Source organism: Anomaloglossus baeobatrachus, chromosome 10 (genome assembly GCF_048569485.1).
Source record: "Anomaloglossus baeobatrachus isolate aAnoBae1 chromosome 10, aAnoBae1.hap1, whole genome shotgun sequence".
NCBI lineage: Eukaryota > Metazoa > Chordata > Amphibia > Anura > Aromobatidae > Anomaloglossus > Anomaloglossus baeobatrachus.
Genome location: NC_134362.1, coordinates 116160657 through 116184865, shown reverse-complemented (window position 1 = coordinate 116184865; position 24209 = coordinate 116160657). Strand labels below are relative to the sequence as shown.

The following is a 24209-nucleotide window of genomic DNA, read 5'->3' as shown; positions in this document are numbered from 1 at the left end:
ACCCAACATTTACTTGGATAGCATGGAAGCGTCCGACACCTGAGCACCTTCTAGCTGCAATATTTGCAACATTGAAAAAATACCAAGAAAACAGGACCACATAACATGAGAAATGCAGTAAACCCATATAACATGAGAAATCTTAGAGAAAAGAGGGTTGTTTGTACAAATTCAATATATAGAAAAATCACTAAAAACCGTAAATAAATTGTTATTGCTGCTTTTAATAGAAAAAAGTGCATAGACAATCACAATTACGGTAAGTGGAATAAAATTCATGTAGAAAAGTAGTAACAATAATGAACCAGAAAAAAGATTTGGAGAAGGAAAATATCAGAGACCAACAGCTCCTTGAAACAGCACAGATAAAACATGTGTCGGGATCTTCCCACACCTCCTGGAATCGTGCTCCCACCTCTCCTACTAGCAGGTAAGGTCTTCAGATGCCACCTTTAAATCACCTATTCCCTAATCTACTAGTGCACTTTATGCCTTTCCTATAGCAAGGGAGTTTCTTTTTCCTAGCAGCTGGGGATTTTTTTCCTTCTCCAAATCTTTTTTTCTGGTTCATTATTGTTACTACTTTGCACTGACGAGGGGCAATCACCATGAAACACCGTGTCTGCAAATTAGGTTTCTAATCTGGCATATATCCTAGGTCAGTGATGGCGAACCTATGGCACACATGCCAGATGGGCACGCAGAGCCCTTTGTGCTGGCACGTGCGCTGTCGTCACATTCAGCCACTTTGAACTGTCGGTGTGATCGGGCCAACAGTTCAAAGTTGTGTTTAGCAGAGGAGACATTTCTCCTCCCTCTGACACTCCTCCTCTACTGGGCCACAGGCCTGTTGCCTAGGAGACGGAGGAGCGTCAGTAGGCGGCGTCGGCGTCTTGTGGTCACGCGGCAACTGAACTGACTGAGGACCCAGCGGCGCGCAGCGATGGAGCGATGCTGGAAGGTGAGTTTTTTTATTTTTAAACTGTGTGTGGCTGCGCCAAGGTGTGGGGGACAGTGCCAGCACGGGGCAAACAAACAGAGCACGGGGCATACAGAGCACGGGGCATACAGGGCAACCAAACAGAGCACGGGGCGTACAAACAGAGCACGGGGCGTACAAACAGAGCACGGGGCGTACAAACAGAGCACGGGGCGTACAAACAGAGCACGGGGCGTACAAACAGAGCACGGGGCAAACAAACAGAGCACAGGCAAACAAACAGAGCACGGGGCATACAGGGCAAACAAACAGAGCATGAAGCAAACAGAGCACGGGGCATACAGAGCACAGGGCAAACAAACAGAGCATGGGGCATACAGAGCACGGGGCAAACAAACAGAGCACGGGGCAAACAAACAGAGCACGGGGCAAACAAACAGAGCACGGGGCATACAGGGCAAGCAAACAGAGCACAGGGCAAACAAACAGAGCACGGGGCAAACAAACAGAGCACAGAGCATACAGGGCAAACAAACAAAGCACAGGGCAAACAGAGCACGGGGCAAACAAACAGAGCACAAGGCAAACAAACAGCACAGGGCAAACAAAGATGGGGAAACATGGCTGCAAGGATGGGGGAAACATGACTGCAAGGATGGGGGTAAACATGACTGCAAGGATGGGGGTAAACATGACTGCAAGGATGGGGGTAAACATGACTGCAGTGATGGGGGTAAACATGACTGCAAGGATTGGGGAAACATGGCTGCAAGGATGGGGGGGGAAACATGCCAGGATGGGGTACATTTAGCAGGAAGGGGAACATGCCAGGAAGGGGTACATTTACCAGGATGGAAACATGCCAGGATGGGGAAAAATGCCAGGATGGGGACATTTACCAGGATGGTGTACATTTACCAGGATGGGGTACATTTACCAGGATGGGGAATATGCCGGGATGGGGTAAATTTACCAGGATGAGGCCATGATGGGGACAAATATACCAGAATGTAGGAAATATATATCAGGATGGGGGACATGTTTACCAGGAAGTGGCCAGGAAGGGGGATAGAACTACACAATGAAAGGGGAGGGGAGCAACTCGTACGTCTTTATGGGATTTCAAGATGTTCAGACTTTGAAATGTAGATGTGGATTACAGGGTGAAATCTGATTGCATTCCATGCTAAAATCTCTGTCTAATATGTTGCAATTTTTTCCAGAAAGATCAATCCAACTGCTGTGTCTGGAAAGGGCAGGGGCTCAGCTTCAATGTGTGTAAGCACAAATGAGCGTGATGCCCCCTGCTGAAGAGAATAGAAGACTGCAAAGGTAAGGTTACAATCAATTATTTACATAATAGGATTGGTTGGCACTTCGGAAAAAAAAATGGGTTTAGGGCTACAGTTTGGGCACTCGGCCTGTGAAAGGTTCGCCATGAATGTGACCTAGGTCATATCAAAATGGCTTGTTAGAAGGCCACTTGTGACTTTTAGGATTGCTACTTCCAATAGGTGGCGCTAGAGTTTGTCTCCTTTCCTGGAGAGACAATTTGAATAATTCCCAGAGGGGCATTGCAGCTATAAGTCCCCTCACGACTGACAGCCTGACTGGTTTGTCAGGTCTCCGTAAGGAGAATAGTCTTCCCCCGTGATCCCCACAAAGCTTCTCATAAGCTATATCAATTACCCACACTTTGCACTGACGAGGGGCAATCACCCCGAAACACTGTGTCTGCAAATTGGGATTCTGATCTGGCATATAACCTAGGTCATATGAAAAGGCTTGTTAGAAGGCCACTTGTGACTTTTAGGATTGCTACTTCCAATAGGTGGCGCTAGAGTTTGTCTCCTTTCCTGGAGAGACAATTTTAATAATTTTGTATATGAATTTTATTTCACTTACCATAATTGTGATTGTCTATGCACTTTTTTCTATTAAAAGCAGCAATGAGAATTTAGGTTTTTGAGTGATTTTTTTATATATTGAATTTGTACAAACTATTTGCAACATGATGTCCATATCATTAAAGGGGTGGTTCACCCATATTTTTTATTGTCTAGATCGATATTATATTGAGAAACAATGTTTCTCTCAAATACATTGTGTATATTGTGCGCTATTGCAGACCGCTGCTCCCCGTCCAGTGACGTACCCGTCCAATGCTGCCTCGTCACATCCGTGCAGCCGGCTACATTCTGAGCCCATTTGCTCCCCCCTCCTCCTCCCTCCTCCCTCCTAGCACAGCACCGCGCGTCTCTTGCTCCCTCCTCCCTACTTGCAGAACGCTGCAAGCAAGAGACGTGCTGTGAGGGAGGAGGGAGGAGGAGCAGGGAGCAGATGGGCTCAGAATGTAGCCGGCTGCACGGATGTGACGAGGCAGCATTGGACAGGTACGTCACTGGACGGCGAGCAGCGGTCTGCAATAGCGCCTCTCACAGGCACTATTGCCAACACAAGGTATTTGAGAGAAACATTGTTTCTCAATATAATATCGATCTAGACAATAAAAAATATGGGTAAACCACCTCTTTAAGATTAGAAATAGTTTTGACTACTTGGTTGCCACTTTGTTAGATCCACATTAGAAGAGTCAATTTAGCAAGATGCTTCCACCCCTGGAAAGGGACGCACAGATGATAGAGTATCGAATCAAGCTTGTAGACCATCTTAACAGTACTTTTCCTCAAGCCAGCAGGGAGGCACACAGTGTGCATGGCAGTTCTCTAATTCCAACCACAAGAACGTTGCATCCTCAACGCATAAACATTAGCAGCAGCAGCAGTTCAAGTCCCAGAACCAATTTATATGCTTGTTGGAACACATTTTTTACACTATCGCATGCACCAGCAAAACAGGCTGAAAGTCTGACACATAGTCAACGACTAGAGAGGATGGTGCTGGATTATCTAGAGCTCAATATGGATGCAATATGGGGTGGATTGGACCCTTTTGCATTATGGTCTTCAAAAATTGAAGAGTGGCATGAGCTTTGCCACTCACGCCTTGGAGGTTTTGGCCTGCCCGGCAGCCAGCGTTGTCTCAGTACGTGTCTTCAGTGCTGCTGGCAATGTATTGACGGAGAAGCACAGCCGTCTGTCTCCTAAAAGCATAAACCGCCTAAAATTCATAAAAATGAACAAGTCGTGGATGTCCAGGTTCTTTTCTACCCCAGTCCCAGACTGCAGATTAAGTGATGATGTAGTACTTTTTTGAACAAGAGGCCTACACCCGTCTGTCATCTTGCTTGCTCTGGTGACCAGAAAATGCTGTTTCAGTCTTTGTTCTTGCGCCGGTCCCACGCAGTCATGTTGCTTATCGTTATGTGTGCCATTTGTGGCCGCTTTTCCTATAGCCTCACCTTCTTTTTTGGAAATGTGGACACCCCAAGTTCATATTTTCTCCAAGTTTGCTTTTGTCTCTAGTGCCTGTCTTCTGGGGGCCTAAGGAGGACTACATCTGGCACTCAGGTATGTCTTGATTTTTAAAATTTAAATGCTGGGCCAAAGTCTGTGTTGTATTAACTGTAATTCCCTGGAGTTTGAAAGCCTTATGGGGAGGGAGCAATTCCATATAGGGATTGGACAATTGATACTAGTGTACTGCTGTTTGGGTATGCACAGACATGAGATGTGTCTCTGATTGTTGGGTAGAGGTTACTAACTGTCACGCTCTCACTGCCGGGATGAGGTGGACCCACTGGACCACAGGGGAACCCAGACCCACCCAAAGAAGGGAAAGGAGGGATCCAGGGACTTTGCAGGTGAGCCAGGGATAGGTGACTGCAGGACAGGGGGACATGCAAGGTCAGACAGGACTCGCATGGGAACACAGTACAGTTCAGGAATGGATCAGGATCAGGCTAGTCCCAGGACCCTGGAATGGATTAGTAACTCAGGAAAGACGGATCAAGAATTTAGGCTGGTCCCAGGAATACATGGAGGATGGAACAGGGATATTGGCTGCTCCTGGCCACAGAGACGGACAGGAACACAGGACAACAGACACTGGCAATGCTCCAGACAGTGGGCAGAGGTCATCAGACACTGGACATCGGTTAACATTCCAGACATTGGGCAGAGGTCATCAGACACCGGACATAGGGTAAGGCGCCAGACATTGGGTAGAGGTCATCAGACACTGGACATCGGGTAAGGTTCCAAACATCGGGCAGAGGTCATCAGACACCGGACATCGGGTATGGCTCCAGACATCGTGCACTGCAGAGGTCATCAGACACCAAACATTGGCTAAGGCTCCAGACATCGGGCAGAGGTCATAAGACACCAGACATCAGACATAGACCCCCACAGGGTGGTGCAGGCACAGCAGGCTTAGACCGCAACAACAACCAAAAAATTGAGTTTGCAGACAATATTTGTTATGCTTAATCAAAATAGTATTTTTATTTATCAATTCATCACATTAAAGATTATAATACAATAATTGTAGCAAAAATTCATTTTGTTCATAGAATGCTGGTACAGACAGATTATTTATTAAAAAGCACCCTACCCCATAAAACCAAAGAAAACACAGACTGGTGCAGTGTGATGAGATAGAAAAAAATCAAGCAAGCTTATTGCACAGTTGTCTAGACTGATGGGCACACAGGAGGTTAAAAGTGTGACACCTACCACAAAGATAATAACATAAAGTGCTAGTGCAGCATTACAGCAAAGGGGGAAAGGAAACAGCCGATCCTATATTAGAGTGAAATACAGAGCCCTGTATATATACAGTAAGAAAAGTCTCTTGCACCTAATGGTGGACTTATGCTGGGAAATGCGGTCTTGGATATGTTGAGTGGTCTCACCAACATATCCGAGACCGCAAGGACACTTGATCAGATACACCACATACGATGTATCACATGTAAAAAAACCTTTTATGGGAAACCTTTTACCGGATCTATGGTGTGTAAAGGTATCACCTTTAATAATGTTGGAGCACTGTAGGCAACCCAGGCATGGAAATGTCCCATTCCTGCGATGCCCTAATGTGCTCTGTATCAAAGTCCGTCGTGGGGGAACGTCTGAATGCAACCAATCATAGGTGCTGGTAGCCGGGGGAAGCAATGAATACGAAATGGAATAATGAGCGGCCGGCATTTTCAAAAGCAGGAGAAGCCGCCATAGCAGTGTGACAGCCGTGTAGTGCCATGCCAGTGATCGGTCAGTGATCGGTGAGTATGGGAGAGGGGGGGAGAGGGAGAGACAGAGAGAGAGAGAGACCGAAAGACCTACGTTCTGTCAAAAAAGTGATTTATGGAGCTGCTACCTGCTACTGGACACTGTATTCAGCGCTTACAGGGACTATTTATTAGTTGGATCTACGAACGCTCTCCCGCACACAATACAGTCTATCTACACTGCCAGCTCCCTATCACTGCGTGATCACAAAATGGCCGCTGGTTTATATAGCCTCTATGATGCTGTGCGGCCATGCCAATCACAGTAACACCACAACAAAGATGGCTGCAGCGTTACTGTGAGGGCAAGCAACATCTGATGTGTTCATTGACTGGAAAACAGATGCCAGGAAGTCAGAAACGAAAATAAAAGTATCGGAGCAGATACAGTTTTATTCGTCGGCTAGCGAATAGCTCGAATACCCCATTAGCCGTCGGATACCGAATAGTGGTGAATACATTCGCTTATCCTTAATAGTTAATTATTTTGTTAAGGGGTGTAAGTCCTGGCACTTAAACTTACCATTCAATAGGTTTTTATTTTTTCTTTATCTACTTAAATTTATAGCTTAATCTGTAATGCCTAGACTGATAAGGGGGCAGACCCAAATACTGCACAAGCTGCTTTCACAGTCATTGCCTGCTCTGTAGTACCATGGGCTAGAATGCACGATCAGTAAAAGATAAAAAAAATGCACTGTAGGAGGGACTGCTGCTAAGTCTTTGGGTTTACTCAGAAAGAAATGAGACAGGATGATGAAACTTTACATTTATTCCACATACTCTTCACTGATGTCAACACACTTCTTACATTGGTATTCCAAGTTTTGTAAGCCTAGCAAAAAGAAGTATTTTGGTTGTGCCTCAAACCAGGCCTCTGTAGCAGCCATGGCATCAGAAATGGTGTGAAATTTGGTACCCCTGAGGTGTTGTTTCAGGTTTGGAAACAGATGATAGTCAGAGGTAGCTAGATCTGGTAAATAAGGTGGGTGCTCAACCAGCTGGAAACCCAGCTCTGCCAGTTTTGCCGTGGTAGCTTGTGCAGTGTGAGCGGAGGTGTTGTCTTGCAGGAACAAGATTCCTTTGGGCTACTGCTTTTGACCTTCATAGCTGCCTTCAATTGGTCCAAAAGTCCAATGTAATACCTTGAATTGATGGTGGAACCCTTTTGAAGGTAATCCACTAGCAGCACACCCTCCTTATCCCAGAACACAGATGCCATCACCTTAGTGGCTGATTTTTGCACCTTGAACTTCTTTGGATGAGGAGAACCACTGTGCTTCCACTCTTTTGCCTGCTTCTTGTTTTCAGGGTCATGCAAATAAATCAAGGTCTCATCCATAGTGACCAGTCGATACAGGAAGTTCTTTTCCATCTGGAAACGCTGACAAATAGACCGAGATGTTTTCACTCACATGCTTCTCTGATCTGTTGTCAAACATTTGAGGATTCACTTTGCAGACAGCTTCCTCATGTCCAAATGTTCATTGATAATTACACAAACTCGTTCACGAGAAATCCCCATGATTTCTGCTATTGCTTTAGCTGAAATTGGTCAATTGTCTCCAGTATGAGGTTGTGCACAGCATCGACGATCTCCTGATCAACAACTACTCTGTCATCCAGGACGTTCCTCATCATTGGTGCTGAAGTGGCCCATTGGCACCCAGTTCTTAACTGTGGAATATGAAGGGCATTGAAACCCCAATGTCTGCGACATATCACCATGAATATCCTTTACAGACTTTCTTTGCAGAAACAAGAATTTTTTCAATCCTCTGCTCAGTTGCTGTGAATATCGCATTAGACTGCGCCATTTTGTATTCCCGCATGCAGAGAACACTGTTGCCATAAGCAACAAACACAAAATTTTAAGACTTTCATGTGATGTAACATTCATTACCATAGAAACAGAAAAGATCACAAAGCCAAAGACTTATTAGCAGCCCTTTATACAGTTAGGTCCAGAAATATTTGGACAGTGACACAAGTTTTGTTATTTTAGCTGTTTACAAAAACATGTTCAGAAATACAATTATATATATAATATGGGCTGAAAGTGCACACTCCCAGCTGCAATATGAGCGTTTTCACATCCAAATCGGAGAAAGGGTTTAGGAATCATAGCTCTGTAATGCATGGCCTCCTCTTTTTCAAGGGACCAAAAGTAATTGGACAAGGGACTCTAAGGGCTGCAATTAACTCTGAAGGCGTCTCCCTCGTTAACCTGTAATCAATGAAGTAGTTAAAAGGTCTGGGGTTGATTACAGGTGTGTGGTTTTGCATTTGGAGGCTGTTGCTGTGACCAGACAACATGCGGTCTAAGGAACTCTCAATTGAGGTGAAGCAGAACATCCTGAGGCTGAAAAAAAAGAAAAAATCCATCAGAGAGATAGCAGACATGCTTGGAGTAGCAAAATCAATAGTTGGGTACATTCTGAGAAAAAAGGAATTGACTGGTGAGCTTGGGAACTCAAAAAGGCCTGGGCGTCCACGGATGACAACAGTGGTGGATGATCGCCGCATACTTTCTTTGGTGAAGAAGAACCCGTTCACAACATCAACTGAAGTCCAGAACACTCTCAGTGAAGTAGGTGTATCTGTCTCTAAGTCAACAGTAAAGAGAAGACTCCATGAAAGTAAATACAAAGGGTTCACATCTAGATGCAAACCATTCATCAATTCCAAAAATAGACAGGCCAGAGTTAAATTTGCTGAAAAACACCTCATGAAGCCAGCTCAGTTCTGTAAAAGTATTCTATGGACAGATGAGACAAAGATCAACCTGTAACAGAATGATGGGAAGAAAAAAGTTTGGAGAAGAAAGGGAACGGCACATGATCCAAGGCACACCACATCCTCTGTAAACATGGTGGAGGCAACGTGATGGCATGGGCATGCATGGCTTTCAATGGCACTGGGTCACTTGTGTTTATTGATGACATAACAGCAGACAAGAGTAGCCGGATGAATTCTGAAGTGTACCAGGATATACTTTCAGCCCAGATTCAGCCAAATGCCGCAAAGTTGATCGGACGGCGCTTCATAGTACAGATGGACAATGACCCCAAGCATACAGCCAAAGCTACCCAGGAGTTCATGAGTGCAAAAAAGTGGAACATTCTGCAATGGCCAAGTCAATCACCAGATCTTAACCCAATTGAGCATGCATTTCACTTGCTCAAATCCAGACTTAAGACGGAAAGACCCACAAACAAGCAAGACCTGAAGGCTGCGGCTGTTAAGGCCTGGCAAAGCATTAAGAAGGAGGAAACCCAGCGTTTGGTGATGTCCATGGGTTCCAGACTTAAGGCAGTGATTGCCTCCAAAGGATTCGCAACAAAATATTGAAAATAAAAATATTTTGTTTGGGTTTGGTTTATTTGTCCAATTACTTTTGACCTCCTAAAATGTGGAGTGTTTGTAAAGAAATGTGTACAATTCCTACAATTTCTATCAGATATTTTTGTTCAAACCTTCAAATTAAACGTTACAATCTGCACTTGAATTCTGTTGTAGAGGTTTCATTTCAAATCCAATGTGGTGGCATGCAGAGCCCAACTCGCGAAAATTGTGTCACTGTCCAAATATTTCTGGACCTAACTGTATTTACAAAGCTGTGTACTCAACTCAGTTTACTTGAAAGTGGAAGACAACATTTAACCAAATGTTTTTGCTCAATCAAAACGAAAAGAAAACAAATCTGGATGTTGGCTATGCAGCTGATGTGAAATATCTGGCCTTTATAAAGTCGTTTAATACTGTACAGCCCAAAACGGTAATAACTGGTTATGGGGCATGAACCATAGAATTATTGTAAATGGTACATTCTCTAAATAGGATAAAGTTAGCAGTGGGGACCACAAGAATTTGTATTATGCCACATTCTTTTTAATCTCCCAGCTAATGACTAGAGATTAGTGAACATTTTCTAGTGGAATTGAATTATATTTAAATTTTACAATAAGCTGCATTTGCCAAAATACATATTTTTTTTTATTCACTTCCGTGCACATTCAGCAATTTTTCTAAACCAAGAACAGCTATCAAAAGGTAAAAATCAATTGAAAAAAACCTTTATTCTCCTCACCACTGAGCTCCCTGGACCTCTCCGCTATTCAACATTACTTTTACTTTCTTAAATATTCAAGTTTACAAATCTCTTGGATTGACCAACAGCACTGGAATTGTTCAATTCTGAATTTAGTCATCAAAAATACAAACTGTGTGATAATTGTACAGTGTAGAGTAATAGACAGCAGCCAGAGAAATTGTAATGATATGTAATAATTAAATGGAAATATACTTGGACTACAGAACAGAAGAATAACTTGGGTATGGTGGCTTCAAGTAAGGTAAATAGTTTTCAAGGTAGCACATTTCATATATTGACTAATGTATTCTGCATTATAGTAAATCATAGATCTAAAAATAAAGGCTAACAATAATTTTCTTTATACCATTTACTGTGCAGAGCCAAGCAGCTGTGTTGTAACAGAATGGGGTGAGTGGGAGGAATGCAGTGCTACCTGTGGAATGGGCATGAAAAAGCGACATAGGATGATTAAGATGACTCCAACAGATGGGTCAATGTGCAAGGCTGAAACTTCTGAAGTTGAAAAATGTATGATGCCGGAGTGCCGTAAGTAATGTATTTTTATCATATTAAACAAACTAAATGTATCAAAAAATAAGTTGTTACATAATGTCTCTATAGACTGTCAATGTATTTGATGCAGAAGAACCTATCATGTTACATTCCATAGAGGTAGACCATGCAGATGCTATGGCATCATGGTAGAGAGCAGGTCCAGTCTTAGTTGACCTATCTCCTTGTTACTTGTGTACGACCCTTGCAAAAGGTGATAAGTATCTGTGAAATGTGTATGAGGGACATTGTTTAAAGCTATAGCTTATGGTTAATTCAGGGACAGCCAACCTATTTAGAGATAGGGTGAACATAAGAAAGGCAGCTGAATTGATGCCTAACTGCAATTCCCGCTGTGGCACCTGCTGATACATGCAGTAACTCTGTGGAACACAGCTTTCAGGCTAGCATCAAGCCTTGGTACCTGCAATTCAGTGCTCAAGCTTCACAACTAATGCACCACCATTAGTGAAGAGTAGAGTTGAGCGATGTTCGAGTCGAACGGTTCGCCAATTTCAAATTCGAGTGATTTAGGGCGACGTTCGAGTCGTTCGATGTACTCGAACAATTTGCTTCAAGTTCAGCTGTTTGAGTTACGTTCAATAACGGTTCAATCACCAAAAAGCGTAGCTAGTTACTAGCTGGCTTTTCACTGTAATACTGTGAGTTACTGTAAATCATGATATTATCAATATTCAGCATATAATGTGCGAGGGGACGGGGTTTAGATCAGTGCTGCTGCAGAGTGCTGAAAGAATGGCGATCGCCTTTTTTTTTTACTAACCGCGTGAACAGTGGGGCAGGCCAGGCTGTCAGCCACTCACAGACACATACACAACAAAGTGGATTTTTGCCAAACAAGCAAAGGCATGTGTCATTGGCTGTGCATCTCACATGTCTTTGCCCTATAAGACCCCGCCATTTTCCCCGTTGCCGCCATTATCTCTCTGCTGCGGGTGGGTGACAGTCACCGCTCCCGCTGCTGCTGCTGTGTGCACTATAGACATACAGTGCAATCTACACATCGCTTTAGGGATTAGGGACTACTTGTAATTTCAGCCATTTTCAGGGCTACATTACAGCCGTTCATAGCCATTTCTGCTAGGCAGGTCTGTGCCAGCGCTGTGCAGGGGTTTATATCATAGCGTCTGGCTAAATCAGATCAGGCAATTCCTTGGGGCATTGTTTCATTGGCAGGGATAGAAATTGAGGCTTCCTCTGCTGACAAGCTAGCTACAGTACCTGTGCATTCTACACACCCCTCCATTTTTGCTTTGCATTTTTAATTGCAAAAAGTGCTGCCACTTTTAGGGGCATACTAAAATTGTCTGGGATACTAACTTAGGGTTTCTCTGCTGTCAAGCAAGGTACACCAAGTGTGCATTCTACACACCTCTCCATTTTTGAAACGCAATTTTAATTTCCAAAAGTGCTGACACTTTTAGGGGCATACTAAAATTGTCTGGGATACTAACTTAGGGTTCGTCTCCTGTCAAGCAAGGTACACCAAGTATGTATTCTACACACCGCTCCATTTTTGCTACGCAATTTTTATTTCCAAAAGTGATGACACTTTTAGGGGCATACTAAAATTGTGTAATACTGTTGTATGAACTGAGGATTTCGATCGCGTTAGGGCAATGACAACTAGAGACGGGTTCTAGGTGCAAAGAAGTTTTATAATATGCAACCAACAATATGTACACAGAAAAGAACATACACAGTATATACCTGCCAGGTTCGGAGCAAGGGGAATTTCCGGGACCGCGCACCGGACTCCCCCAGGGAGGCCACCAGGAGCAAACCCCTATACAGGGGCTGTCTGGCGATCACCCCAGAAGGCCTAAATGCGCAGCAGCCGGGACACGAAAGGGCAACAGGTTATCGTCCAAAAATGTTCGTGCAGGATATGGAACGTGGGTCCTAGGGTGGATATGGACCTGAAGGGACCGGGCACAAGCGCCGACCAGTGAAGGCAGACGGAGTCCGGGAACAGCGAGCGCACAGCTCGATGAGACCAGGTGGAGTCCAGAGCCGGTGTCGGCTGATTCACCAAGATCCAAATAACAACCAGGAAATGAAAGCAGCGGAGCAAGAGTAGACGGGAAGAAGTATACTCAAGCAACTAGGCTAAGCTTAGGGGCGGGCTTTTAAACAGATGAACAGGAAGTAGGGCAACAGAACAGAAAACTCCATGTCAACAAAGGGCAAGATCCTGCAAAAGCAAACTGGAAATCCCGGAACACTGACAAATTGTCTGGGATACTAACTTAGGGTTCCTCTCCTGTCAAGCAAGGTACACCAAGTGTGCATTCTACACACCTCTCCATTTTTGCTACACAATTTTAATTGCAAAAAGTGCTAACACTTTTAGGGGCATAGTTTCATTGTCTGTGATATTCAGTGTTGGTTCTTCAGCTGTCAATAAAGCTTGATCAACTCTGCATTGTACACCACCTCCATTTCTGCTACACAATTTTTAACTGTAGGTAGTTCAGCCAATCTGTGACAAAGGTACAGGCATGGATATAATGTTGCCTTCATCCAAAGGTGGTTCTCTCGATGTCTGAGAGCTCAACACTAGCAGCTGTTTCCACTTCAAAAACAACTGACGACCTGCCGATCACACTGCCTGTTGTGGGTCAGCGTCAAAAACATGTGTGACTGCTTTCCCCACAGTCACAGAGGCTGAAGAGCACGCAGATGCCATTGATGGTGCAGATGGTGGTTGCACAGCCCCGCTAGGCCGCATTGTAGCACAGTGAACTTCCCATTGCGACTTATGCTTCATTTAAAGTTGAGTACAGGGTGGGTTCCCCAGTATACAGCAAAACCACACACTAGGAAAAGGACTGTAGGCAGTTGGGTTGATAAATGATTGTTTAACTTTACCAAAACAAACAATAACAACCATGCATAAAACTGAAAGAAGAGAACAATCTATTCATAAGTCCAAAAGCTTACACCCCTATGCTGCGACACTCGTAATGGTGATTTATACCCACTTCTCACCAACCTTTGCCTAATCAAGGGACTGTCTAAACAGTTGCCTACTACCTGGTAATCCCTCTGCGTAGCAGTAGTAATTGTGTGTATGTGTATGTGTCACGCTCCCCGGGTCCTCTGCTCCGCTCCCCGGCTCACCTGCCACGCTCCCCGCTCTTCAGCCTCCATTGCCCGCGCTTCCCAGGCCTCCTGGTCCCCGCTCCCGGCGCCCGTCGGCTTCCCAGCCTCTGCCCGGCTCTGCTGCTTCCTCCTTTCAGCTTCCTGCCCTGGCTTCTGGCACCCGGGCCGCGCGCATGCGCATTAGGGCGCGCGGTCACTGACCCTTTCTTAAAGGGCCAGTGTCCACTAACAGGAAATGATGCACTAAGGTACAGGGTATAAAGGGGTTTAATGTCCAAGGGGGCAGGGCCTGTTCTTCGTGTTTTCCCAAGCTAGGAGTCAGGTCCCATTGTGTTTCTGTGAGATACTTACCTCTGTCTCTTCTAGAGCCGATCCTGCATTGCCATCCGGTCCTGCTGTATCTCGAACCCCGAACGCTGCCTATCTGCCATCCTGACAGTCCGTACCATCTCTGTTCCCTGCGGTGACCCGTCATCTCGCTCCAACGGTTCCGGACCCCGCCTGACATCATCTCGGCTTCCGAACCTGAGCTCCGTCACCCGGACCACCATCAGTGACCCCGTGGTCCCAGGGACTTCTCCATTGTGCTCTGCTGCACGGACTGTCCTGCTACCTAAAGTGCTCCGGCTACCGGACTCCTTTCCCTCATCGGGGAGTTCGGCCCAGTGGATCCACCTCCCGGGTCTGCCCATCCATGTGGCCCTAACAGTAAGAACAGGCCATGGATCCCGCCGAAGCACTAGCGGCCTTGCATGAGGAACTCCAACGCCAGCGTGAAGTCCAGACCCGCATGCTGAACTTTATGACTTCCGTGGACGCCCGCTTGAACACGCTACAAGCCTCGGTCACATCTTCAGTGCCCCGGGCCTCCACTAGTCAATCCACGGCTCCCGCTCCCGTGGCAGCCTCCCCGGATGCTTCCAGACTTCGTTTGGCCTCACCACCCCGGTACGCCGGTGATCCTAAGACCTGCAGGGGGTTTATAAACCAATGCTCCCTCCATTTCACGCAGCTGCCGCATTTGTTTTCCTCCGACCAAGCCAAGGTCGCCTTCATAATGTCACATCTAGAGGGCGAGGCACTGGCGTGGATGAACCCCTTGTGGGAGAAGGAGGACCCTATGACCAAGAACCTCCAGGAGTTCCTGCAGGCCTTTCGCGGCACCTTTGACGAGCCTGGACGCGCCTCCGCGTCTGCTTCATCTCTTCTCCGGTTACGTCAGGGAACTCTGACGGTGGGTCAATACGCCATCCGTTTCCGCACCTTGGCTTCAGAACTCGGGTGGAATAACGAGGCTCTAACCGCCGCCTTCTGGGAAGGACTCTCGGGTCGAATCAAAGATGAGCTGGCTGGTCGTGACGTACCGTCCACCTTGGACGCTCTGATTACCCTAGCGACTCGAGTGGAAATTCGCTTTCAGGAGCGCTCCAAAGAGGTGTCCCGTGAGAGACGTCCAGTAAGGCATTCCTCTCCTCCACAGAAGCCCGCCGTACTCCAGTCAACGGCCTCTGGTGTCTCCGTCCATGAGCCCATGCAGATTGACCGTGTGCGACAGTCTGAACAACGTCGAGCAGAGCGGCTCGCCAAGGGCCTCTGCTTCTACTTCGGAGAAGGCACACACCTGCTACGCTCCTGTCCAGAGAGGCCGGGAAACTCCAAAGCCTAGGGTTGGTAGGAGAGGCCACCCTAGGTGCTGGAACTCTCTCAGACCCGGTTACATGGACTGTGCAAGTGACAACGGGAGAGAAGCGGTTCACGGCTGAGGCGTACCTCGATTCTGGGGCAGCAGGCAACTTCATCCAGCAGGCCACGGTGGACAAGTACCAGGTGCCTGTAACTCCACTCGCCAAACCTCTTGTGATTGCCTCTGTGGATGGGAGACCCCTCTCTGACACCATCTCCTGGATCACCAAGCCGCTTGAACTGCGTATCGGTGCTCTGCACACCGAGAACATCGCTCTCTACGTCCTCCCACACATGTCACATCAAATCCTGCTGGGCCTTCCTTGGTTGCGGACACACGAACCCTCAGTCAGCTGGGGCACTGGTGATATCACTCGATGGGGGCCTTCTTGTCATGAGAACTGTCTGAAGACCATACAACCCATCCGGCGACCCCCGGTTCCAGAGTCCCTACCGGGACTGCCCTCAGCCTATTGGTCCTTCGCGGACGTCTTTGATAAGAAGGAGTCAGAGGTACTTCCGCCACATCGTCCTTATGATTGTGCCATTGACCTGCTCCTGGGAACTACACCACCTCGAGGACGGATATATCCACTGTCTCCAGCCGAAACAAGGGCCATGTCTACGTACATCACAGAGAGCCTGGCTAGGGGATTCATTCGGAGATCCTCCTCTCCTGCTGGAGCAGGCTTCTTCTTCGTAAAGAAGAAAGAGGGCGACCTACGCCCATGCATAGACTACCGGGGATTGAACCAAATTACCGTAAAAAACAAGTACCCCCTGCCGCTCATCCCCGAATTGTTTGATCGGCTCAGAGGAGCTCGTGTGTTCACCAAGTTGGATCTTCGGGGTGCCTACAACCTGGTCCGTATCCGCTCGGGGGACGAATGGAAGACCGCGTTCAACACTCGCGATGGGCACTATGAATATTGCGTGATGCCCTTCGGCCTGTGTAACGCACCAGCAGTCTTCCAAGAATTAGTGAACGACGTGTTCCGGGACCTTCTCTACGTCTGTGTGGTAGTATATCTGGATGACATCCTTGTCTTCTCTCCGGACCTCCAGACCCACCGAGAGAACGTGCAACTGGTTCTACAAAGACTGCGAGAGAATCGTCTGTACGCCAAATACGAGAAGTGTGTCTTCGAACAGTCTTCTCTCCCCTTCCTGGGTTACCTCATCACCGATACCGGACTGCAGATGGATCCAAAGAAGGTCTCTTCTATTCTCAACTGGCCTCCTCCTTCTGGACTGAAGGCAATCCAATGCTTTCTGGGATTCGCCAACTATTACCGCCAGTTCATTCCTCACTTCTCTGCTCTGACTGCTCCTCTCTCCGCCTTGACCAAGAAGGGGGCTAATCCAAAGGACTGGTCACCTGCGGCCGACGCCGCGTTTGGCTCTCTAAAGCGAGCCTTTGCCTCCTCTCCTGTACTCCACCGTCCAGAGTTAAACCGCCAGTTCACCTTGGAGATGGATGCCTCCTCCTCGGGAGCCGGAGCAGTGCTCATGCAGAAGTCCTCCTCCGGGAAGATGGTGACTTGCGGTTTCTTCTCCAAGAGCTTCTCCGCGCCTGAACGCAATTACACCATCGGTGATCGAGAGCTATTGGCAGTTAAACTGGCTCTGGAGGAATGGCGCTATCTTCTGGAAGGAGCAGTGTACCCCGTCATTTTTTACACGGACCACAAAAACCTGGAATACCTGCGGTCTGCTCAGCGACTAAACCCACGGCAAGCCAGGTGGTCCTTGTTCTTTGCCAGGTTCGACTTCCAGCTCCATTTCCGACCTGCGGACAAGAATGTACGCGCTGATGCCTTGTCTAGGTCTTTCATGCCCATGGAGCAAGAGGAGGAGACATCCCAACCCATCATCTGTCCTAGTAAGATTATTCCAGTGGCTCCTGTCACCCTGGCCCAGATACCGCCTGGGAAGACCTATGTCTCTGAGACAGACAGGCAAAAAGTGTTACACTGGGGCCATGCCTCGAAAACAGCCGGTCATGCTGGTCAGAAGAGAACTTGGAGTGCGATTGTACGTCATTACTGGTGGCCATCCCTTCGCACGGACGTCGCCTCTTTTGTCTCTGCCTGCTCCTCTTGTGCCAGGAACAAGACGCCCAAACACCTGCCATATGGCCGTCTTCTGCCTCTGCCTATACCCTCAGTTCCCTGGCAACACATTGCTATGGACTTTAATACGGACTTGCCATTGTCCTCCGGACACACAGTCATATGGGTCGTGGTGGATCGGTTCTCTAAAATGGCCCATTTCGTCCCTATGGCAGGACTGCCCTCTGCCCAGGAACTCGCGGACGCCTATATACATCACATCTTCCGCTTGCATGGCTTTCCATCACACATTGTGTCCGACAGAGGAACTCAGTTCACCTCCCGCTTCTGGAGGGCTCTCTGTAAACATCTGGGAGTAACTCTGGACTTTTCTTCGGCCTACCATCCTCAGTCGAACGGCCAAGTGGAACGGGTCAATCAGATATTGACCTCCTTCTTACGTCACTACGTCAACGCCCATCATGACGATTGGTCCACGCTTCTTCCTTGGGCTGAATTCTCCCATAATCACCACGTCAGTGAGTCCTCCTCCAGTTCTCCCTTCCATGTCGTCTACGGACTACAGCCGTCTGTTCCATTGCTTGTATCCTCTTCCTCGGATATCCCTGCTGCTGATGCAGTACTCCGTGACTTTACAACCATTTGGGACTCAGTTAAGGCATCCCTTGCACGTGCATCTCTGCGGATGAAGAGACACGCGGACAAGAGACGTCTGCATCCTCCATGTTTCTCTCAAGGAGATCTCGTCTGGCTTGCTTCTAAGTACGTCCGATTGAAGTTACCATCCTACAAGCTGGGACCCCGCTACATCGGACCGTTTAAAGTCCTCGGCAAGATCAATGAGGTCTCCTACAAACTGCAGCTCCCGGCCACGATGAGGATACCCAACTCCTTCCACGTCTCTCTGCTCAAGCCGGTTGTCCTTGGTCCCTTCTCCGCTGCTGCCAGTCCGGCTCCTCCTCCTATTGCTGAGGACAACATCTATGCGGTAAGGGATATCGTGGCCATGAAGACCGTACGAGGTCGACAGTTCTTTCTGGTGGACTGGGCAGGGTATGGTCCGGAGGATAGGTCCTGGGAGCCCCGGGAGAATGTGGGTACTCCTCTGATCCGTGCCTTCCTGTCCCGGTTGCGGGGAGGGGGGCGTGGGGGGGGGTACTGTCACGCTCCCCGGGTCCTCTGCTCCGCTCCCCGGCTCACCTGCCACGCTCCCCGCTCTCCAGCCTCCATTGCCCGCGCTTCCCAGGCCTCCTGGTCCCCGCTCCCGGCGCCCGTCGGCTTCCCAGCCTCTGCCCGGCTCTGCTGCTTCCTCCTTTCAGCTTCCTGCCCTGGCTTCTGGCACCCGGGCCGCGCGCATGCGCATTAGGGCGCGCGCGTGGTCACTGACCCTTTCTTAAAGGGCCAGTGTCCACTAACAGGAAATGATGCACTAAGGTACAGGGTATAAAGGGGTTTAATGTCCAAGGGGGCGGGGCCTGTTCTTCGTGTTTTCCCAAGCTAGGAGTCAGGTCCCATTGTGTTTCTGTGAGATACTTACCTCTGTCTCTTCTAGAGCCGATCCTGCATTGCCATCCGGTCCTGCTGTATCTCGAACCCCGAACGCTGCCTATCTGCCATCCTGACAGTCCGTACCATCTCTGTTCCCTACGGTGACCCGTCATCTCGCTCCAACGGTTCCGGACCCCGCCTGACATCATCCCGGCTTCCGAACCTGAGCTCCGTCACCCGGACCACCATCAGTGACCCCGTGGTCCCAGGGACTTCTCCATTGTGCTCTGCTGCACGGACTGTCCTGCTACCTAAAGTGCTCCGGCTACCGGACTCCTTTCCCTCATCGGGGAGTTCGGCCCAGTGGATCCACCTCCCGGGTCTGCCCATCCATCTGGCCCTAACAGTATGTGTGTGTGTGTGTGTGTGTGTGTGTGTGTGTGTGAGAACACGACTTACCAGTGGCACATCACAAGAGCTTACAACTTATCTACCTAAACATAGACAAAACCCATTAACCCCCCTGAATACCCTTCTTAGGTGAAGCCTCACAGATAAGGCAGATGATAAAAATGGTAAGTCAAACCACACAGTTCAGCAACACAGTCCTGGAAATCTTGTAAAGCACCAGTCAATGCAAATATGTGTTGCTGTCTCTCTAGGATTTTAACTGTAGCTGACAAATTGACAGAGCAGAGGCAGCAAGTCTTATTGTCTATATAGTCGGCCTAAGCAGAACAGATATGTGTTTTAATAACAATACAAAGTTTTGCATGCACGCATTACTGTCTGGGCCCAGCCTACCGTACCAAGGTACTGTGGTGTCCAGTTGCCATAAATACAGAGTTTTCGATCCTCTTACCGTAAACAGTATAGACAGCACGGGAAGATTGTCGATCTCCGGGACAGGATGCTGCTCACATGCGTTACGGTCCTCCTCACCAACTCTAACACGAGTCTCCTCACAATCCACCGAAGTGTTTCCGCGGTGGCTCCTTGCTGTAATGCACACCTTTAGCTTTTCTGTCACTTCACAGACAGCACCTCCTCCAGTTTCCAAGTCCATAGCCGAAGACCGTTTTGCTATTGCTATAGTGACCAAACAGTCAAAGGCAGATGCAAAAAAACAGTAGCCCCTTATGGATAGTCTGCCGCAATGCATACAATGAATGGCATGCATGTTGCATTCACAGAGGATGAATCTCATCGATACACCCTCACGCTATCACTTCATATCCATGTGACGGTTCATGGACGAAGTACTCAAAGTAGTGAGTTTTTGGCCTCTACTTAGAGATTGTGACAAATCTTACAGATGACATGAGTTGGGTGATCTTTTGCGATGTAAAAAAAAGCCCCAGGCTAGGCAAGGCTTACAGCCCATGCGACCTGCAGAGCCAGCATGACTACTGCTCAGAGGCAGAGTTGTGGCTGGGGATTCATTTGTTGACGTGCTTCCAGTACTTTGTCTCTATCCAGGAAGACGCAACCTAACCTCGTCATCAGTAGCATCCTCCTCCACCTCCTCTGCTGACCTCATCGACTGGCTGACTGTGGGTTGACAGTAAGTGGGGTCTCCAACCTCATAATCACCCTGTGTGTTTTCACTCCCCTCGTCCTGACTCCTCCGAGCCAACCTCTTCCTGCTCTGACCGAATAGTAAATTTGTCATTCCAATCAGGTATCTGAGTCTCATCAGCATGTTCGCCATTGTCTCCACCAGGAGGATTTATAATTTGGGAATGAGGGTGTACATTATGCTCAGAACCTTCTTCATCGGTGCCTAGATCCGACTCACAAAGCTTCTGGGCATCAGTGCACATCGTTTCCTTATCTGGACTCACTGCAGCTTTGGAGCAGACCTCTGATTCCCAGGCTATAGTGTGACTGAACAGCTCTGCAGACTCAACCATTTCTGTTACCCCATAGTCAGCAGGGCTGGTGGAAACTTGAGAGCTGTTAGGAAGCAAGTGTGATTGGGCTGACACCACAGAGAAATGGAGTATTTTGGATATTGAAGTTAAGGTGGAGGAGAGGCCATTTGATAGAGCACTTGAGATCCATTGAAGCACCTGCTCTTTTGGTGCCTCATCTACATTTGGTAGCGATGGTTGTGTCCGTGAAAAAAGGTATCATATCAGATTATCCACGGGAAGAAGTACACCTCTTATTTTGGCTGGTAGTTGGTGTTACGAATCGGTGCCGCCGTAGACGCAAGCAGCCTGCTGCGGTTCCAGTTGTGCCCAGGCATCAGCTGCCATTTTTGACCGTCCCTCGGGTCATCCAGCTGGCTTTTTCCTCCTCCACGTCTAAGAGTGGAGAGACGGCTAGTGTGCATGTGTGTGCCGATTTACCCCAGACACAGCCTAAGTCCAGTATTTCGCCTAGTGAGCATGCACAGCCTGATTGTGCCATTCCTGAGGCTAAGTCCTCAGTTCGTGCTACTGAGCACGCTCCCACACTTGGTGAGAAAAGCCTCTTTGCACAGGTACTTGGTCCCGTGCCATGTCTAAGTCCTGTGTTGTGCCTACAGAGCATGCAGAAGCTGATAGTTTGTTTTCTGAGACTGTTGTTCAGGCTACTGAGCATGTTTAGGCACTTAGTGCATCAGAGGCTAGGTCCGTTAAGGAACTCACTGGCCATATCTGTGAGGTGGCAGACCATGATAGTCCAGAGGGCATCAGGTGTCCTAATGATGTGGCCACTCCGGACTGGCTCACAGAGGACCACCCCTATGATTTGGCACCTCATCATTGTTCGTCAGACGATGACTGGTGAGGTGTTTGGGGCGTGGCTGCCATGAGGTCATCATTGAAGTGGCGGTTCCGGATAGGCCGATGGTTATGTCACTGATGATGTGGCACTCTGCTATTGGCTCCTGGAGGTGCATTGTGATCCACCCTGGGTTGGGGCGGACCCAGGTTATAAAAGAGACTATAGACAACAACCAGGTGCGCAGTCTTCTATTATGCTCAGACAGAGCACACCTCCATGTGTTGAACCCATTGCGACTTTAGGCCAGAGGTAGGCAGGGATAGGGCGTCGGTGCAGGACGCACCACGCTTGGTAATGCAGAACGGTTACAACCAGCTCCTGTCCTACCAGTCCTGCTAGTGCATCACAGTGGCATTAACTGGGCTGCTGCGCCTGCTGTCCACAGGTGTGCCCCCTACGCACACGGACAGCGTACCCAATGGCCCCTACGTTGTTAACAGGGAATTCCTGGACTGGGTGTGTGGACCCTGTGACGCTAACAGGGTGCACAGTCTCCAGACCGAGTGTCGTCTAACTCGGTTCAGGCTACTATTAGTTTGAGAGCCACCCAGCTCTGAATCCTCCGCTTAACCTTCAGATTGCCAGCATCTCCTTTTCCAACTGGGAGCACAGTGGATCCCGACTGGCGATTGGGATATATACCACCTTATCCTAATCTGCCAGTCCTCCCGTAACAGATTGTGTTTCTTCATCAGATGTTACTGTTGCTTTACCACCAATCCCACGGACACAAACTTTTTTCCCCTTTCCAAAACACTTGTTCCCCTTTCCACCAGCATCTGTCCTTTTTCCACTCATTTTGTATATGACCAAATTTGCAACTCTGCAGGGACACCCTACTCAACGCCGTCTGAGCACAGCAGCCAGCCCTCGGTCTCTCAGATGTGGACAAGTAAAAGACCATTTCCTCCTAGCCATGACAAAGCATTGAGATTCACTCAGTGCAGCACTGGTGTTTAGTGGAAAAGCAGATCTAAGATTGCGTACCATCTTCTGCTGATACTCCTGCATACGTGCGTTCCTTTCTATGTCAGGACTTATTTTACCAAATTATGTCTTTTACCAGGGATCTAACAGTGTGGCAACCCAGTAGTCAGCATTACTTTGAATTGTGACAATCCGAGAGTCATGTTGTAGGTAGTGCAGCAAGAAGGCGCTCATGTGTCTTGCGCATCCAGGAGGACCAAGTCCTTGCTGTGTGGGTGGCGGCGAGGTGAGAATCATGCTTCCTTCCTCTGCCCTCTCCCCCCAACCTCGCACAACAGAAATGTGATCAAACTCTCCCTCATCTACTGAGTCTTCCATGCCCATCGCCAGTTCGCCCTCCATTTCTTCCTTGGCTCCTGCACCTGCCTCAACAGTTTGGCTGCTACTATGCACCCTTGTTAATCCCTCTCCCCATCGTCCCATGCCTGCCGCCTTGGTGCTGCTGACCGTATGGACCTTGTAGACCTTGTTATCCCTTCCACAAATGACTCATCCTGTGCTTCCTCCCCTTCCTCTTGTCCCACCACCTGACTCTGAATACTGTTTACATTGTGTGCTCCAGCATGTAGATGACCGGAATTGTCATGCTGATAATGGCATCGTTCTCGCTAAACATCTTCGTCGCCATTTGTAAACTGTGAAGAAGGGTGCATAGGTCCTTGATCTGAGACCACTCCAGCAGCGTGATCTGCCCCACCTCTGGATCTCGTTAGCCCAGGCTATACGTCATAACGTATTGCAGCAGGGCTCGCCGGTGCTGCCACAGACGCCTCAACATGTGCAGATTAAATTCCTGCGTGTGGGCATATCGCATTTCAGGCAGTGAACCAGCAGACCGAAAATGACTTCTGGAGCGATGCTAGTTGTTCAGCTGCGGGGTGTGAATGGTAGAAGTGAGCACATAGCAAGCGTGCCCTCTGCAAAAGGCCATGTAGGCCGGGATAGTGGTTTAAAAATTGCTGGACAACCAGGTTCAACACGTGAGCCATACAAGGCACATGTGTCACATTGCCCTGGCGAAGGGCCACACCCAGGTTTGCATCATTGTTGCACACGGCTGTTACGTCACCACCGGAGTTCACTCCAGCAACTTGTACTCTGATCGCCAGGTGACACCGTGTTCCTTTCGTACATAGTGCTGGTGATGGGAGAGGAGTCGATGCCAGCGGCCGCAGGTTCTGCTCATCCACTGGGCTGGGTTACTTTGAGATCTGCAGTACCACTGGCTGACTGTGGGTGGTGGTTGTCTCACAGCTGAAGTACCATCATTCAGCTACAACCAATGGGAAGACACCACAC

At 48.3% G+C, this 24209-nt stretch overlaps 1 protein-coding gene across 2 annotated transcripts in view; it reads left to right on the top strand.

Annotated features, from left to right (window-relative positions):
• Positions 1-24209, top strand: part of SPON1 (spondin 1) — a 2596838-nt gene that overhangs the window by 2215268 nt on the left and 357361 nt on the right. The window contains exon 13 of one of the 2 annotated variants that reach the window (XM_075326638.1): positions 10606-10773. The exons of the other annotated variant lie outside the window; for it this stretch is intronic. Coding sequence (XP_075182753.1) covers positions 10606-10773 — 168 coding nt within the window. The remainder of the gene's footprint in view (positions 1-10605; positions 10774-24209) is intronic. 2 annotated transcript variants of the gene reach the window in all.